This window comes from Suillus fuscotomentosus, assembly GCF_016647785.1.
Source record: "Suillus fuscotomentosus strain FC203 chromosome Unknown F5891scaffold_20, whole genome shotgun sequence".
Lineage (NCBI taxonomy): Eukaryota > Fungi > Basidiomycota > Agaricomycetes > Boletales > Suillaceae > Suillus > Suillus fuscotomentosus.
This window is the reverse complement of record NW_024539532.1, coordinates 256,895-274,938: the sequence shown is the minus strand read 5'-3', so window position 1 is coordinate 274,938 and position 18,044 is coordinate 256,895. Positions and strand designations below refer to the sequence as shown.

Below are 18,044 nucleotides of genomic sequence, written 5' to 3'. Positions count from 1 at the left end.
TCGAGAGATACGCTCTATCTATCTAGTCTGGTGTCTCGGTCGCATCTGTGGGTATACGAATACCCTGACGTGACCCATCAGTCTGCCATTCTGGGCACCCTGCCGTTTGAGACGTGCCATCCTATGAGATGAGGTGAGTTTGTATGTACTGTCGATTAACTTGAAATAGGACTGTCATATACACGAGCTAAACGCGTACCGCTCCGAAGATGTAGCTGGGAGGGTCAATATCAACCTATCGGAGCGCCGTGGCATCAAATGGGTACCGTCTCAGAGGCCCAAAAGCTTGGCATGTTATCCGAGGCTTTTATGTCAAGACTGGTGTGCTCACAGTCCGGATCTGTACTTTGACGTTCACGAATGTCGGAATATCGGCTACAACGTTTCAGTTGCTGATAGTCGGAGGGGGCCTAAGCGGTTATCGCGGTCTCAGGCAATCTGATATCGACTGCGTGGACCACGAGCAGATGCTTCGATGTGATCCGAGTGAAGGACTTGATATGTAACCTGGGATAACAGAGATCGCGACGACGAACCAGGTAGGTAGAAGAATAGAGGAAGAATCTGCAACGAGCGCAGTCGAAGTTGAGCTGCCCAAGCTGTACCATGAAATTTACCTTTCCCAGGCCAGGCGCCGCCTTCTAAAATAATATCCCAAGTAGTCGAAAGTTGATGGTCCCAAATTTAATCAATCATCGGCATCTTCTCCAGGTCGAGAGCCTCCACGACATTTCAAGGCCAAATTGGAAATAGAAATGAGGGACCAACCTATAGCTATTCAGTGTCCACGTCTACGAGCTGATTCTTGGGGCGCTGGCATATATGACTGAATGTGGCGGGCGCCAATTCCCGCGGCTCGGAACGCACCATTAAAATTCTTCCACTGAAAGTCTGAAACATAAAACAGCATGAGTCATTATGAACCGGGTTGGTCCCAGAAATATATCTATATAAATCATCAAGCATTAGGCTTCCACTCAGCAAGCCACTCCTTCATGTACATCAATGCTGCTTCCTGCACGGCTGCAATGGTCGGGTCTACATAACCATTCTCCGTGATTAGATCTGAGCAGTGGAATCCATCGCCCTCATAGATCGGCATGTTGGGATTGCTAGGCTTATTCAGTCCATCAGCAGAGACAGTTGCTTCACGCCAAGGATCGCGCAGGCCGTTGGCGAAGAAGAGACGTGGAACATTCACGTTCCAACCGGCATACATCGTGTCGGTCTGTGTAGTGGTCGGCTGAGGTGGATAGGTAAACGCTTCAGGAAACATGTTCACGCATTGGCGCTGAAAGATTATGTTGAAGAATGTTCATGTTTCGGATACAATCAATATACGTACCTCGTCGTAAATGGGTTGCAGGATGCGGCTCACAATTGCGGGCTGGCCTTCAGGGGGGCCAACCTGGTACCATCCGACTTGATTGCACCTAGAATAATTGTCAGAGTGGATCTTCGAGCTAATGAGCATACATACACCATCCAAAACCACGACCTGCCTGGATTGTTCACGGTAACATCAGTCCACCAGGACTGGCTCGTGTTATACGTCCCAAGACAAGTTCTAGTTTCACAGTCAGCCAGTCCGGACGACCAGGTCCCAAGGATACGCACTCAGCATCCTCGGATCCACAGACTTCACTATCGAGTTTAGCCATGGCAACCAGAAATCAACAAGACTGCCTACCATCGTCGTAGTATGTAGTATTCCAAAAGTTTCCCCAAGAGTAGATGGCGTTTTCAAGTCCCCATCCCTCAGGTCCGGCACTGACACCGTTCTTAACCTCGAGTGCATCACAGAACTGGAAGAACATTGCCCCTGGGCCAACGTCAGGCTGCAGAGATTGCCACTCGTACAAGGTGTATAGGACTGTTGACCCAAGCAGAGTCAGTCGAGTCAAGAAGGCAGCAGAAAAAGAATGTCACAAAAGGAATATTGGAGGTAAGCATATGGAAAAGGAGGAACTGTGCGCGCTGGTGAGGTCAATATAAACTACAGATGTTGCATGGATCAGAAGGCATGCCAACCATGCTTCGTTCTACACAACCACATATGTAAAACTGAAAAGACAAGAATGACTCACGTGCACTGGCGAAATCGTCTACGTGTACAACATCGCCGAGGCCAAATGTTTCCTTGAGCGTCTGAATTCCAGCGGTGTCATTAACCGTGAACATCTCATCCAGATATGCAACCACTGCCTGTACATCAGATGAACAGTTCTGTGGCATGTACTCGCGAATAGGTGTGAAATAACCATAAAAGTCGCTGTTTGGGTCAGAGAACAGCGATCCAAGGCCAATTTCAACGAACGGACACGTCGCATGCGGATGCATTCAGTTAATTATAACGAGAAGCAATCAGATTAATTGGAGATGCGCAGTGATGTAACATACGTGATGGCTTCTACGACGGCAGAAGATGCATATGCAGCCCAGAAAATTCCCGGTTTGCTTTACGTCAATCATTACGCTGAAACATCAAATTTTGTTTCAAATTCTCACTTGACCATCGTCCAACTTGTGAGGCCTCCCGAGTAGCTCCCTCCGATCAATATCCACGGAGCCTGACCTGGTTTCACAGCATCACCACCAGGCATAGGAAGGTCGGCCGTGGTGGCAAAATATACGAGATCATCGATAGCCTGCTGGATGGTGAGGAGAGCTAGGGATTTTGGCGTAAGGTTGTCGTATGGATTGGAATAACCAAAGAAACGGTGCTCGATGAGGATGGCTGCACCATTTTGTTGTTGGGTGATGAGACCATTGAGCGTGTCATTGGTAGTGTAGCCTTCGTATCCTGAAATAAAGTATTTTGAGAGAAAGGTAACATATTGGTTATAGTAAAACCAACCATCTGCATCCACTTCTCCAGGCGTCATCAATATAATGGGACCGCCTTGAGCGCACACGTCAATATCACTTGAAGCACACTTGATCATCCTCGCGACATACCAGGTTCATAACACTCCCAGTTCATCCAATATCGTTGCTTGAAGGTTCCGAGGCCTGGATTATCGTGGTCGATGAGCTGGTCGAAGTGATAAACAGTCGTAATATCGAGTGCTGTGCCATTTGGTGAAATGATAGAACGTTGAGGTGCTGAGAGCTTGGGGAGAGACTGCATGCCACGAAGCATGGCATTAGGGATAGCTGCTCGGGCAAGGCCTGAAAGGATGAGCAATGCAACCCACATCATGTCAGTTAGTGGGGGGTGAGATAACATGATCGTGGTCGGGGAAACGCTTTTTATATGTAGTCATGGCAGGATGCGTAAGTGAGTAGTGTAACACTTGCAATTTGACAACTTTGCTACTCGCTTCGTAAGAGAAGCCTGAAGAGGATATTTTTGGACATACAGGTTGCTCGACGGCCTTACCGTGGTCGCCCATCAAAAGGAACTTGACGAAAGACCCAGTACGTATTCTCTGAAGCCTGGACTTGCGGCTCGCGCAGCTGAGATGGATTTAGATGGTGAATACTGCTCAGCAGATATTTAGATGCTCACCGGTCTGATGAAATGTACCTCAAGGGTCAGCGGCTTGACCTGGTAATCTTCTGATCTTCCAGGTATGTGTCGTTGGTAGGAGAAAGACTGTATACGGCCAACATGACTACTGAGGAAAGCTCCTTTGGAGAAGACCAATTGTACCGCGGTCAAAGTTGCCCTTGGTCTTGCTCTTTTGGGAAAAGGTCAGGAAGATGCACCTGACACAGGCCCGCCGGGGTCGTACTGCCGAGAGTGTAGCGGGAATCTGCTGCAACTGTTATCTTGTACGTATGGTCAGCGTGATACTAGGTGCCAGCCTGAGTTCGTTATTCCTTCAACACCCCGAAGGCCCTCGGGCTATTAGTAGTGTTGCTGATAAGTAAATTGGCCAACCCGATAGTCTCCACTAGCCTGAGTCACTGGCAAGTCGAATGCAATGCATTCTGCATCAGAAGTCGGAAGGACTTGAACTTAGCTCGTCGGAGTTGGTTTCGAAGGCACTAGATTTGTCCGAGTTACATCATCATACGTGTCACAACGACCTACTAGTCTAGTAGTTCTCTTCAATGGTGTCCGTCCGAACTAGTGCTTTAAGAGTCAGGCTGGCTGTTCAAACTTGCAAGTAAGTTAATTACAGTTCTGTGGATCAAGGACAACAACATCCAACCACCTCTAACGACTGGCAGCTGGTTCTAGCTAATTTGCATTGTTTGACCTAGTAGGCGGTATACCACTGGCCGCCGTTAATCACCGGTGGGTTGTTCATTCTTGCTTGGTTTCAATTGATATTATTACTCCATTGTAACAGGGAACGAGCTGTTTTGTGGGTGCTATCAAGCAATGTGCACCACATACTACAACAACACGCTACCATCATGTAGTGCGAACGCCGCGTCCAGCCTGTCCGGGTACAGCACAGGCGTTTCAAACTTCGTCATTACTTGCCCTTACAAGTCTCGGGCACCACCCATTTCGTCTAGAGGCCCTTGTTATCCAATTCTGTCAGTTGTCGTTTCCCTAACTCTGGCACTTTCCTACGAAAGCACGTCATGTGGATTCGACGCTCTTGACTAATTGACATAATGTCAAAATCATGCAAGTTGGATGTCATGGATTCTGAGGACTCACCTGTCTATGAATTTGATATACTTCAGGGTTATCGAGAATCTGTGGTTCGCGAAGTTCGTGAATAATGTTTATGTTTCTCAAGCCAATCGATGCCGTGCTACTAGTGATCATGCAGTCCATGCAGATCGCCGCCCCCACCTGGTAATATTTGGTCGTGTGGGCTAGCTCCAACACGACATGCTTACCTATGGTATCTTTCACAGCGAACTATATAAGACTGCCTCCGCTTTCACCGAAGAGGACGAAACCTCAACTTAAGGACCGCAAGACTGTTCTTACTCACTGCGTCGAATGGAGAACGAAACCAATCAGCCAGTAACCCCACTGCTCTCGGATTATTGATTAATCAAGTTTTATAGGTCACCTGAGCCTTCGCTACCAGATTTTTGGGCGGTTCCAGATTTTAACAAACATCCTATATTGTCCACATTATTTCGTATACTCTGTCTGATCTCGATGTCAAGACCGTCTCTCGAACATCACTGGAAGTCCAAGATCAACGATGATGAATGGGAGAAACATAGGAAGAGTTTTATTGACAGACTGAGTAATACCAACATAGCGGTAGGGAACATCGATATGACCTAACCATGTACTGATTTATGAAATTGCAGGCGGGCTTGGCATGTAGTACTTCTTAGGGTCAAAGAAAGAAATCTAATACTGGATTGCAGGTACTCACTACTTCGGCGGTCTTTCTTTCAACACAGCCGCCTCTGGCATCATTTCTTCCGTACACCATACACACTTGCTATATTTTAGCCTTCGGATCTTTTGCGCATGCCCTCGGTGGCCTGCTTACTGGTCTAGCTGTGGTCAACATATACGAAGCCTGTGATCGGATATGGACTAACGAAGTTTGTAGCAGACCTGACTGCACTTATGCGTATTCACAAACTTGTAGGTCCTGACGGCCACACGCTTTCGGCTGTGCTGTACACTCCTGTTTATCGCCTGGCCGGCTATATCTCTCACGCTTTCTATCATTTTTTTGATGTCATGTAAGTGGTCCCACATCGATGCCGAGATCGATCTAATAGCATCCTATAGCTCTTATGATCGCGTGTTACGCTTCTGGACTGTGGTGGGTTCAATTCTTGGCGACAATAGAGATATTGTCCTGGGCGTGGATGCCCCCTCTCTTTGCTTGGTGCGCACTCGAAAGGACTCTACCACCAAAGTTGCGGGCATACAGACGGCAGACTGGCACCAGTTCGCCCCCCTCAGGTATATATACTTTCGAGGAATCGTAAGGAATTGCGTAACTCGCTACTCGATCAGGTTGTGTTTGAGCACATGTACGGCCAACGTGCCAATGGTTTTTGGAGCATACCCAAATATGATACATTGTATATTATCAGGGACTGGCTGGTGCCAGCAGTTGTCTAGATTCAGTGGCACTGTTTAGCCTGTATAGAGGTTTCTTTCGAGAGCTCCAATGAGTTATCAGAGCTTCATAACGAAGCTTAGGACGCTTCTCGACAGCAGGCAATACCACACGACTTAATGTGGCGCAAGGTAATTTCCATGGTTCATGCCCAGTATGTTGAATTCCTCGAAAAGGGGCTTTACAGCGCCTACTACAGATCGATGCAATGCATTGAAATCCAAGACCAGGACACGTATTATATGCGCGGACTATTTGATGAGAGGCCATAACTGTACAGGGCCGTAGTACGCGAATTGCGATGGGTCAAGTGGTTTATAAAATTTTTGCTGTTGAATCGATGTCTGGCGTCTAGCCATATGAATCGACTGTAACACGCGGACGGATTGAAATTGAGTTCCATTACGTTTAATACGCGCATATATGATATCACCGAGGCCACAACTTAGCCTAATTTCGGAATCAAGGAGGGGCATCGAACACAGCTGTGTTCTCACCAGTCATTCTGATCTTCAAATCTTCCCATATGGACTGCTGTTCAAAACCAACACATCCATTGCGTACCTTGATAGGGATCAACTGTCTTGCCCTAAACAATTTTCTTCTTGACCCTGTATGATGATTTGGTACAGAATGCGTGTGTGCGCATGCACATCACCGTATTTTGGGAACAATTTCCAGCGCGACCTGCATATGCGACAAGGTTCAACGGCTCGTAAGATCGGCGCACTTGACCTTTATATGTCATAAGAAACAACGTTGAATGGGCTCGAGGGATGAGATGAGTGTCGTAGTATTCCAGAGGACAAATGATATCTTGGTACAAGACGACCGGTTGAATTAATAATGACCGTCGATATGTTTAAAAGAGGTCCATCAAGAGAGCCGAAACCGAGTCCAGCGTCCAGCGCGTTTTATTATTACATGAGGATGGGTGCTCGAAGAGCCGCAGCAGCAGGTGTGGCAGATGACGTAGAGATAGCATCGCGTCCTGTGGTTACGAGTATGACTGTGCCTGAGCCGTGTCACTGCATCACTGTGTGATGTTGTTATTGAGAGGAGGCGAACTACTTGCAATATCTTTTTCAGGATGGTCCTCCATTTCTCTCTTGCTGATGCGTTCCTCTACATGATGAAATGGAGTTCAAATATTCGGAAGGACAAAAACGATATACATGATTGCCCTTGGCATACGGAACATCAACGACTGCTGAGCGATACTCGCGCAACTCGATCTCCAAACGCAGGGTTGTGATAACGTATCGTGGGGATTGAGTCGTGTAGAACTTAGAAGACTGAGAACATCGAGTTTAGAAAAACAGTACTATTTTGTAGATGAACGACGTACGTGAGCATGGTGTGGTGTCATCGAATAATCATTGGGGTACACGACCTTGGTTGGCTGGACAGGACGTCGTGCACTGATGCAACGAGATCTGTCTACAAACGTATCATAGACAGCTTGAAGGCCGCCCTTGTTGCGCGTTCCAGGCTCGTAGACTACCAGTCGCAAACATGTTTGTGTCTGGCACGGCTGCGTAGCAAAACAAAATGATCGTATTGGCTTGAAGCTTAAAGAACGTCCGGGAAATGGTCGGCCCTGGGGCTATTGCTATTCGAATCTACGTAGAAAGTGGGTCAAGTCACAGGCCGGGCTGGCTTCAGGCGGAGTTTAAACGTTGCGCAGTGGCAAAGCGTCACGTGTCACTCCCCTCCCTCCGTGTTAGTGCAATGCACGAGCCTATATCATGGACATCACGAGTATATCTATATCTTTGGCCCTCACGCACTCTCCAGAACTAATGAAATGATACCGCAATGTGGCTTTTCAACGCTTCCTACGCTGCTCGGGTGTTCTTAAGCATACTCCAACCCCCAGCCTCATCTGTTACTGTTGCACCTAGTGCCCTACCATCAATCACAGGTGTGCGCACGCTGACAATGAATGGGGCAGGCATGCGAGTGGGCTATTGCATAAGTAGGAAAGGAAGCTGGTGGGTAAGGAGGGGGATGGACGAGAAATGGGCAAGAGGTGCTAATAATGTGCATCTTGAGTGGAACTCGAATGTAACATTCCAACAGCAGATGCGGCGAGCGGGCAGCCATTTATAGTGGCGGGCTGCGCGATGGTGATGATGAGCGCATGGCATAGAGCGATATTTGAACTGCGTCTGAATCCAGCTGCCGAAGCCCCAGACTGGCCCCTCCCTGACTTTCACGAAGCTTGAAGGGTGAGCGCTGAGCGTTCAGCCAGGATAATTAATAAGGTGATATATAAGCTAGGCGGCTTCTGCGGCTCTTGAAGACATGTAAGTAGTACATAACTTGCTCGTGGTATCAATGACGCTTCACCTGACGGCTCTCGACCTTACACTGACATCCACACCGCCACGGGGAAGTCGGCCCGCAACTTGGTCGAGGGCCTGCATGATATGCAAGTTGAGGACGTGTGCGGGAAGGAGGGGCTTTACAAGCTTGATAATACCGGGTTTCAGTATGGGCGAGAAGTGGCGATGCATACCAGATTCAAGTTCTTGAACGATGATGAGATCGAGCGTGAATACTCTGAGAGCATCGACCTCATCAAGAGGGTTACAGGGGCAACCAAGTTGTCGTCTTCGATCACAGTACGTTGGCCACTAAGTTGAAACGACGTCTTGATGCACATTTCACGTCACAGCTTTTCGTCGCCGTTGCCCAGGCGAGCTAGATGATGACCCACAGAGACGTCAACCAGTCCCCTGGGCTCGTGTAGACCAAACGCCCCGCGGCGTCCATTGCTCGTGTTCACAGGCATCTCCCACCAACAGAAGCTCCTTCTCTCCTCCGCAGACGCTTCCAAATCATAAACCTTTGGCGTCTGATATCGCATGCAGCTGTAGATTGGTCGCTTGCATTATGTGACTTCCGGAGTGTCCATTTCGAGAAAGACTTGGTGCCTGTGGATAAGACGTCGTGCATTAGCCTTGAAACGGACATAAATGCAACGAGATTTATTCATGAAGGTGTCATGAACAGCAAATAGCGTCGTCTGAGGCTCGCGAACAGATTGTGAGAGGTATCTTGCCTTTGAAATCACATACAGTGCAGAGAAAATGGAGTGGCTGCAGCCTGGGCCCTCGGAAGCCTCGAGAAATGAAACGGACTCTATATTGGCATCCACACTTCTTCCCAAACGTAGGTTACAGTAATATAAACAACTTGTTTAACCACAGCCCCAATACTTCAATCTATTATCATGCGGACGGCCTCCACTCAGCAAGCCACTCCTTCATGTACCTTAATGCTGCTTCCTGCACGACCGCGACAGTTGGGTCTACAATGCCATTCTTCGTGATAAAATCCGAGCCATGGAATCCATCACCCTCATAGATCGGCATGCTGGGATTGTCAGGCTTATTCAGTCCATCAGCAGAGACAGTTGATTCACGCCAAGGGTCGCGCAGGCCGTTGGCGAAGAAGAGACGTGGAACATTCACGTTCCAACCGGTATACATTGCATTGATCTGTGTAGTGGTCGGCTGGGGTGGATAGGTGAACGCTTGAGGAAACATGTTTACGCATTGGCGCTGAAGATTATGTTGAAGAATGCTTATGTTTCGAATACAATCAATATACGTACCTGATCGTAAATGGGTTGGAGGATGCGGCTCACAATTGCAGGCTGGCCCTCAGGAGGACCAACCTGGTACCATCCGACTTGATTGCATCTAGAATAATTGTTAGAGTAGATATTCGAACTAATGAGAATACATACACCATCCAAAACCACGACCTCTCTGCATTATTCACGGTAACATTAGTCCAGTAGGGCTGGCTCGTGTCATACGTCCCAAAACAAGCTCTAGTTTCACAGTCAGCCAGTCCGGACGACCAGGTCCCAGGGATACGTACTCAGCATCCTCGGATCCACAGACTTCACTATCGAGTTTAGCCATGGCAATCAGAAATCAACAAGACTGCCTACCATCGTCGTAGTAGTATGTAGTATTCCAAAAGTTTCCCCAAGATTTGATGGCGTTTTCAAGTCCCCATCCCTCAGGTCCGGCACTGACACCGTTCTTAACCTCGAGTGCATCACAGAACTGGAAGAACATTGCTCCTGGGCCGGCATCAGGCTGCAGATTTTGCCAGTCGAACAAGTTGGATTGAACTGTTGGCCCAAGCAAAGTCAGTCGAGTCAAGAAAGCAGCAGAAGAATTTGAGAAAAAGAATATCGCAAAAAGAAAAGGAGAAGCTGCGCGCGCTGGTGAGTGCAATATAAACTACAGAAAGACATGTTAACCATGCTGTCTATTCTACGCAATCACATAAGCCTAAATATAGGACAAGGACGACTCACTTGCACTGGCGAAATCATCTACGTGTACGACATCGCCGAGGCCAAATGCCTCCTTGAGGGTCTGGATTCCAGCCATGTCGTTAGCTCCGTACAACTCATCCAGGTAGGTAATCACTGCCTCTACATCAGAGGAACAGTTCTGCGGCATGTACTCGCGAATAGGGGTGAAATAGCCATAATAGTCACTGTTTTGGCCGAATAAAATGAATGACCATGTTGCAATATATTCCGATGGTAATAACGGTCGGAGAAAATCACATCAATGAGACACGAGCAGCGATTTCAATAAATTGACGTACGTGATTGCTTCTACGACCGCAGAGGATGCATATGCGGCCCAGAAAAGTCCTGGTTTGCTGTACACGAATCAATGACTGCGTTTCACTTCTGGCAAGTTGCTCACTTGACCATCGTCCAACTTGTGAGGGCCCCCGAGTAGCTTCCTCCGCTCAGTATCCAAGGGGTCTGACCTGGTTTCACAGCATTACCCCCAGGCATGGGAAGGTCAGCAGTTTTCGCGAAATACTCGAGATCATCAATGGCCTGCTGGATGGTAAGGAGCGCGAGAGATTGTGACGTGAGGTTGTCGTATGGATTTGAATAGCCAAAGAAACGGTGTTCGATGATGATGACTGCACCATTCTGTTGTTGAGCGATGAGACCGTTGATGGTTTCATTGGTAGTGAAGACCACGGAGTCTAAAAATCAAGTGCTTGAGAGAAAGTCACAAATTAAGAATGGTAAACTGACCATCCCCGGGATCTTCTCCGGGTGTCATCAAGATGATGGGGCCACCTACAATGCAACGTTACTCAAAGTTGCACCTCTATCCTCACGACATACCGGGCTCGTAAAACTCCCAGTTCATCCAATACCGCTGCTGGAAAGTCCCGAGGTCTGGATTATTGTGGTCGATGAGCTGATCAAAGTAATAGACAGTCGTAATGGGTGGGAGTACCGTGCCATTCGGCGGAGTGATGAAACGATCCGGCAGTGGGAGCTTTGGGAGAGAAGGCCTGCCGCGAAGCATTGCGTTGGGGATAGCTGCTCGGACAAGACTTGCAAGCAGCAGCGACGCAAGGGCCCACATTATGTTGAACATTGATGACAGGGATGGCACTCAACAACATGATGATGGTCAAGAAAAGACCTTTTATAGCCACGGCGAGGCACCACACTTCCGAAGTTCTGATCGAGACATGTGCTACTTGCTTCGCAAGGAAGACGCAGTAACAGATGAATCCCAGAATGGAATCGGACTTACAGAGCTGGCAACAGATGGCTCAATAGCTTTCAAATGCACCCATCGAACTGAAATTGGCGAAAGACCCAGTGCGTGTAGATTTGCTCATCGCATTCGGAATCTGAATACGTAGCTTGCACGGCGACTGAGATTTAAATAGCTGTAGATTCTGATCGATAACTCCTGGAATATTACTTGCTACATGATAGGCCAGTGGTGAATTAGAAGCTCACTAACGACTTGCTGGCGGCGCTCACCGTTTGAATGCCATGGTAATCTGACTCGGAGATCGGCTCCGAGGCTGGACCACGGGAATGAGAAGCTGAGACATCTGATTCTTGCAGCACATCATGCGTCAGTGGGAGAACACATGATGACCTGCTGTGGTGACAGTGATGCACACACCTTCAAGTTACACGAAAACTCGGACTTTGCGGTCAAGCGCGCGATCACTGTGCCTAATATGGACTCTGAATCAAGAAGCGCCAACTCAAATTGCAAGTTTGACTCCTGCATCATGGCGGCAAACCATGCAAGCACGTTAATAACCGCTAGCATTATGTGCTAATGGGTCCACTGCGTCATGCTGTCACGGTGCGTGTTCATAGTTCTCTCCTCTACTTACGGTTCTTTCCTCACTGCTATGGCGACCTCTGCTTCATTTCACGGTGTTGTTGGTCTTCAAAATCGAAGTAGATATTGGATTATCAAAAAGAATTCTTGCGATGCGACAAATTCATCTCGGTGATATTCGTATTCATATTTGGTGCCACTGCCAACACCAGTGAGTCTGCCGAAGATGGATTCTACATATTCAAGATGCCCATGACTTATCTTGGCCACCCTCGTACTTTGCTCATTCATCTATCTGTAGACTTATAGCACTCAACGCCAACATCATGAATAGATCACGGACTGTTTGGGGCCGGTGAACCACATCCTGAGCAACGACAAGATTTGCTGATCAACAATATGCTTGGGCAACTTCGTTAACAAGACACTCATCTACACTGTTGCGTCCTAAATCTGATAGACAAAATTTAGAGCCAACCAATCAAAAGAACCAACGACGTACCAAGATTCTCGGTCAGGTCCACTCACACGACGGCAGCTGTAATTTCAGGATGCGAACCCGTCATGACCTAAGACAACAGTCTGGCTGGCAACGTGCCGCGAAGAATAAACAGAACATCAGTAGAGACTTGCCATGCCTTCGACCAAAGAAACTTACTTCTCGAGAACGGTCAAGCGCATCCGAATATAAAAACGACATGGAGCGTAATGAATCTGCAGAAAAGCCATTTCGCGCGATAGGCCCTCGGCATAAACGACATGGTGACAAATAATCAAGCTCATTAATTGCAAGGCATGGGAAAATGTCACTATCATTATGCGCGGTGCCAGTAAGCACTAGTGTAGATTTGCTGGAACTAATTGATCTCACTTCGCCTCCCGAGAGCGCAGACTGCGAGGATTCGCCAGCAAATGGAATACTAATCGACATATTTTGCAAAAACGATTGGTTTATAGATCTCATAGCACCATATCACGGACTCATGAATTCGCGGGTTTCCACTCAGCAAGCCACTCCTTCATGTACCTTAATGCTGCTTCCTGCACGACCTCGATAGTCGGGTCTATACCGCCATCGTACGATATCATATCCGAACAATGGAATCCATCGCTCATATAGATCGGCATGCTAGTCGTGTTAGGCTTATTCAGCCCGTCAGCAGAGACAGTCCCCCCGCGCCAAGGGTCGCGCAGGCCATTGGCGAAGAAGAGACGTGGGACATTCACGTTCCAGCCAGCGTACATCGCGTTCGTCTCTGCCGTGGCAGGCTGAGGTGGATAAGCGAATGCTTCGGGGAACATGTTGACACATTCGCGCTGATGATTATGTTGATGAATGTTCATTTCTTAGATCAAATCTACGTACCTCTCCATAACTGGGCTGGAGGATGCGGCTCACGATCGCAGGTTGGCCTTCAGGAGGCCCAGTCTGGTAGAAACCGATTTGGTTGCACCTAGTAAGATCGTCAGATTAGATATTGATGCGAATGAGAACGCATACACCATCCAAAGCCACGATCTGTTAGCATTATTCACGGTAATATTAGTGAAGTAGATGGCAGTCGGGTCAAACGTCCCAAGACAGGTTCTGTCTTCACCGTCAGCAGTGCAAACGACATCACGTCCCAAGAACACGTACTGGACATCTTGATCATGACAATCTTCACCATCCAGATTAGCTATATCAATCAAAAATAAAACGGACCACATACTATAACGGTAGTATGTAGTATTCCAAAAGTTGCCCCAAGAGCGAATAGCATGATCAACTCCCCATCCCTCAGGTCCGGCATTGACACCGTCCTTGACCTCGAGTGCATCGCAGAACTCATAGAATATCGAATCGGGGCCGGTAGAAGGGTCCAGATCTTGCCAATCCCATAGGTTGTATTGAACTATTGGTTTGAGTAGAGTCAGTTAGGACGCCAAAAAACATTGTCCAAGAACAAATATATGAGTTTGTATCCAAACGGCTGACACAAGACGAATGAAGAGGGTAATACACTGAAGGCAGAACAAACTGAAAGACGTTGTGCGAATCAGAGGGTGCATAGGTGTTCGTTCTATGCATGCATTTAAGATTGAACGAAACGCAAGGACGACTCACGTGCGGTGGCAAAATCGGCAACATGATCAAGGCCGCTGAGGCCAAATGTCTCCTGGAGCGTCTTGATTCCAGCTGTGTCTTTAGCCGCGTACATCCCATCCAGGTAGGCGATCACTGCCTGTATATCGGAAGAACAGTTCTGTGGCATGTGCTCGCGAATAGGGGTGAAATACCCATAATAGTCACTAATTTTGGTCGAGAAGAGGTCGGAATTCAATAAACGATCACATTGTTTGCATATTCATATAAAGGAAGGGAGAAGAAATACATCACATCAATGAGAGTCAGCAATGATTGCAATGATGTGACATACATGGTCGCTTCCACAGTAGCAGAAGATAAATATCCAGCCCAGAAGATTCCCGGTTTGCTTTGAGTCGATCACCATACTGACAAAACGGGATCAGTTTGTGGCACTCACTTAACCATCGTATAACTGGTAAGGGCTCCACCGTAGCTTCCTCCAACCAATATCCATGGTGCCTGACTTGGCTTCACAGCATCACCCCCAGACATGGGAAGGTTAACGGTGGTAGCGAAATACACCAAATCATCGATAGCTTGCTGGACAGTGAGGAGAGCCAGAGATTGTGACGTGAGGTTGTCGTATGGATTTGAAAACCCAAAGAAACGGTGTTCAATGACGATGGCTGCACCTTTTTGTTGTTGAGCAATAAGACCGTTAATGGTGGCATTCGTAACGTAGCCTTGATAACCTGAAACTTTGTGAGAAAGGTAGCAAATGGGCTATAGTAAGACCAACCATCTGCGTTCACTTCTCCAGGCGTATTCAGTATAATGGGACCGCCTTGAATGCATACGTCAATATCACTTGAAGCGCACCTCGATCCTCGCGACATACCAGGCTCGTAAAACTCCCAGTCCATCCAGTATCGCTGCTTGAATGTTCCAAGGTTTATATTATTGTGGTCTCTGAGCTGATCAAAATAATAGGTGGTCGTAATGTTTGGGAGTATCGTGCCATTCGGCGAAGTGAACAAACGTTCTGGCACTGGAATTTTTGGGACAGAAGGCATACCACGAGACATGGAATTGGGAATGGCTGCTCGAGCGATGCCCACAAGTAGCAGTGACATGAGGGCCCACATCTTGATCACAAGTTGAAGGGTAGGATCACACGACATGATCTTGGCGGAGAAGGGTCCTTTTATATGTAGCCATCCCGCCAAGATGTGTAGGGTAACCAGGCCACTCAGCAGCCCAATTGAAAGCGCGTGAAAGACTCGTCATGGACTCCTGGATGGCGGCAAATGCTAAGAAACCACATGAATCGTACTTGCAATTAGCTTGCCGGTAAAATTTTTAGAAGTCCACCGCCTGAATGAATATCGATGGGAGAATGCCAGCGCGCCCTGGGAGTCACCTTACAACGAATACATAGAAACTGCATATGCCGGCATGCTTTTGCGATGAGGATTGTACCATGGAGAAGTTGCTCATCTCGCCACTTTGGTACCGCAAGAGAAATGGGCAGAGCGCGTGGTTTGTTTTCGACTTCGGTAGTATTTCGCCGTCTGCTGACTTTAGTTAGCCATCGCTCGTTGTTGCACTGCTGTTTGACACCGCGACATTCGCAAAGTCGGAGAAGTGGAAGTGGACGAGGGTGTTTGCTTTGTCTGCATAGCAATCGATAGAGTACACAACCTACCCGGTTGAAAAAATGGATTTTGTGTCGTACCATTTGAGAAAGCTAAACCTGCTTTGCACAGGGTCAGAAAGGTGAGGCAAGTAATTTCTCAACGTCCTCGTCTCCTACAGTCCATCGTAAGATGCTGATAACGAAATATTGCAAATCGGTGCGACGCGCCGGTAATTTGTAGAGAACTTCACATCATGATACAACACCCGCCTGTATATCAAGAACTTCGTCATCTCGAGTCCTACAAAATGGTGATCAAGCTAGGCCCAGCTGGGAGCGCGCCCCAGACTCCTTCCAACACGGTCCAAAAATCTGTAAAGGGTCTTCCTGGTATGTCGAGAAAGAACCTCATCAAGCTCGGTGCACTGTTCACGAATAATAATATACAGTAAGTTCGGAGGATCCATAGCATGACGCTACCTATGGAGTTCAGAAAACTGTTCCCATGACACAGATATCGCACCATGTCAATTCCGGGCGGGGCAATGAATAAGGAAAGTAAAAGGATGCCATCAAGAGAAAGATATTTTGTCGAGGAAGATGTGTATGATAACAAGACCACGAGCCTTCATCGTGCGAACCGCCTCGTGAACGTCTAGATGGGACATGAGTCGGTTTGACGTTATGAAAGAGGACTAGCACACACACCACAGCAACCAGAACCAAGACGGCCACCTTCGCTAGAGCAAGTTCACTTGAACCATACTCAACAAATAAATCCATCAAGATTCAAAATCCAGCACAAACGGCGGATGATTCGTTGTGGCCGCATCAATCCAGTGACCACCCCTCGTCCGACGTTTGAAGATCATGACGACGCCATAACGGCAGTTGCAGCTCGTGAGTCGTCACAGCCTTCCCCGATAAACGACGAATGGTCACTGAATCGTACGACAAGACGTTTTCTCTAATCGGAGTAGAACCGAAGGAGAATATTAATGTTGTATTCAGAAAATCTGGAATCTGGAGGCTCTAGGCCCTTGCGATTGATCCTGCTAACTGCTTCTCGTACAAGGGCAAGCTCCACGTCGTGCATAGAGAACAAGTCCAGCGGAGTCCAAGTAAGTTTAAACACCGCTCGATGTCTTTGCAACCGGTGCATCCCGCCCGTCCACCGCATGCAGCTGCAATTGGAACATGTCATGCTCGCTGTCCTTCTCGCCCATTTTCTCATCTGCCCCCTTCCTGTACGTCTCATGTCTTCGCTGCAGCAAAAGGTCCTTTACTATGAAACTTGAAAGGCCGACAAATGAGAGCAAGTGTTGGATTTCCTTGAAGTGAACCCAGTGCCAGCAAGAAAACGATCGGAGAAGAAGTATAAATGAGACCAGGGAAAGGCACACGAGACAGCGTAGATGTACTGCAAGGGTGAACAGATCTATTACCAACTGTCCACAATGTCAATAACATCGGAACTCGCTGCATGCGCCCGTCCCTGATGCCTCCCTTGGCGACCACCAGCCTTCATGCATGTGCAAGCACCTATTCCCAGACTGAAACAGGTGCGTCCTCTTTCACAAGCTCTCCACACACGATTCCGTATCATATCATTTTCAGCAAACACATTCGAAATGTGTATGTTCATTGTTCTTTTTTCATTGAATGCCCAAGTGTTTTTGATACCTCGGGCAAATCATGAACTGGCACGGCCTCTTGTTACCCGCAATGTCCAGCAACGATTTCATGACACCCTGTAGCCTGTGTCAGACTGTTCTAACACGCTTTCTGGTGGATAAGTTTTATTTTATTTTCTATTACAAGCGGTGACCTCCGGTCGTGGCTTTTTATTGGGACACTCATGTGATTCCAGCACAAAAGCAGACATTTGAACCCCACATTTGCACTATCTCTTTCCTCGTTTACTCCTGCACACGGAACAATGCAGTATACGTTGACCGTGCGACCTGGGCAGCCATTGAAAGTAGTTGCGTAAGGGAAATTAAGTTTGCGATATTCGTTGTCCAACGGGATCGTGACGCGTGACGCGTGATAGTCCGAGTCCGCATCCACCTGGGTTGCCCTATTAATAAGCCTTATTATACTTGGCAGTTACGTGTCTCGCCAACTATAATTAGGCTTGGTTTCATCAAATCCCTACACCAGCGTTAAAT

At 47.7% G+C, this 18,044-nt stretch overlaps 5 protein-coding genes across 5 annotated transcripts; 2 read left to right on the top strand and 3 right to left on the bottom strand.

Moving 5' to 3' along the window:
* Positions 1–863: 863 nt before the first annotated feature.
* F5891DRAFT_228379 (peptidase S28) lies at positions 864–3,519 on the bottom strand. The gene is made up of 12 exons (XM_041371010.1): positions 3,512–3,519; positions 3,363–3,459; positions 2,959–3,310; positions 2,858–2,902; positions 2,509–2,803; positions 2,401–2,457; positions 2,088–2,272; positions 1,691–1,873; positions 1,618–1,639; positions 1,481–1,567; positions 1,346–1,433; positions 864–1,291 (listed from the first exon to the last, which is right to left on the bottom strand). The coding sequence occupies exons 3-12, from the start codon at positions 3,227–3,229 to the stop codon at positions 959–961; spliced, it is 1,566 nt and encodes a 521-aa protein (XP_041227297.1). The 5' UTR covers positions 3,230–3,310; positions 3,363–3,459; positions 3,512–3,519; the 3' UTR covers positions 864–958.
* Positions 3,520–7,730: 4,211 nt separating this feature from the next.
* F5891DRAFT_1027541 (uncharacterized protein) lies at positions 7,731–8,617 on the top strand. The gene is made up of 3 exons (XM_041361447.1): positions 7,731–8,040; positions 8,091–8,239; positions 8,292–8,617. The coding sequence occupies exons 1-2, from the start codon at positions 7,827–7,829 to the stop codon at positions 8,234–8,236; spliced, it is 360 nt and encodes a 119-aa protein (XP_041227296.1). The 5' UTR covers positions 7,731–7,826; the 3' UTR covers positions 8,237–8,239; positions 8,292–8,617.
* F5891DRAFT_1187180 (uncharacterized protein) lies at positions 8,441–8,718 on the top strand (the record flags this gene model as incomplete). The annotated part of the gene is made up of 2 exons (XM_041366797.1): positions 8,441–8,635; positions 8,689–8,718. 2 exons carry the CDS (start codon positions 8,441–8,443, stop codon positions 8,716–8,718), a joined length of 225 nt encoding a protein of 74 aa, XP_041227295.1.
* A 377-nt stretch (positions 8,719–9,095) lies between these two features.
* On the bottom strand, positions 9,096–11,567 carry F5891DRAFT_1027536 (serine carboxypeptidase S28-domain-containing protein). The gene is made up of 11 exons (XM_041361446.1): positions 11,194–11,567; positions 11,101–11,145; positions 10,754–11,048; positions 10,650–10,706; positions 10,351–10,535; positions 9,976–10,161; positions 9,903–9,924; positions 9,766–9,852; positions 9,631–9,718; positions 9,244–9,577; positions 9,096–9,117 (listed from the first exon to the last, which is right to left on the bottom strand). Exons 1-10 carry the CDS (start codon positions 11,438–11,440, stop codon positions 9,245–9,247), a joined length of 1,545 nt encoding a protein of 514 aa, XP_041227294.1. The 5' UTR covers positions 11,441–11,567; the 3' UTR covers positions 9,096–9,117; position 9,244.
* Positions 11,568–13,049: 1,482 nt separating this feature from the next.
* On the bottom strand, positions 13,050–15,521 carry F5891DRAFT_228208 (peptidase S28). Its single transcript, XM_041371009.1, has 10 exons — positions 15,136–15,521; positions 15,037–15,081; positions 14,695–14,989; positions 14,587–14,643; positions 14,274–14,458; positions 13,879–14,061; positions 13,806–13,827; positions 13,668–13,754; positions 13,533–13,620; positions 13,050–13,483 (listed from the first exon to the last, which is right to left on the bottom strand). The coding sequence occupies exons 1-10, from the start codon at positions 15,416–15,418 to the stop codon at positions 13,148–13,150; spliced, it is 1,581 nt and encodes a 526-aa protein (XP_041227293.1). The 5' UTR covers positions 15,419–15,521; the 3' UTR covers positions 13,050–13,147.
* Between the last annotated feature and the right edge of the window lie 2,523 nt (positions 15,522–18,044).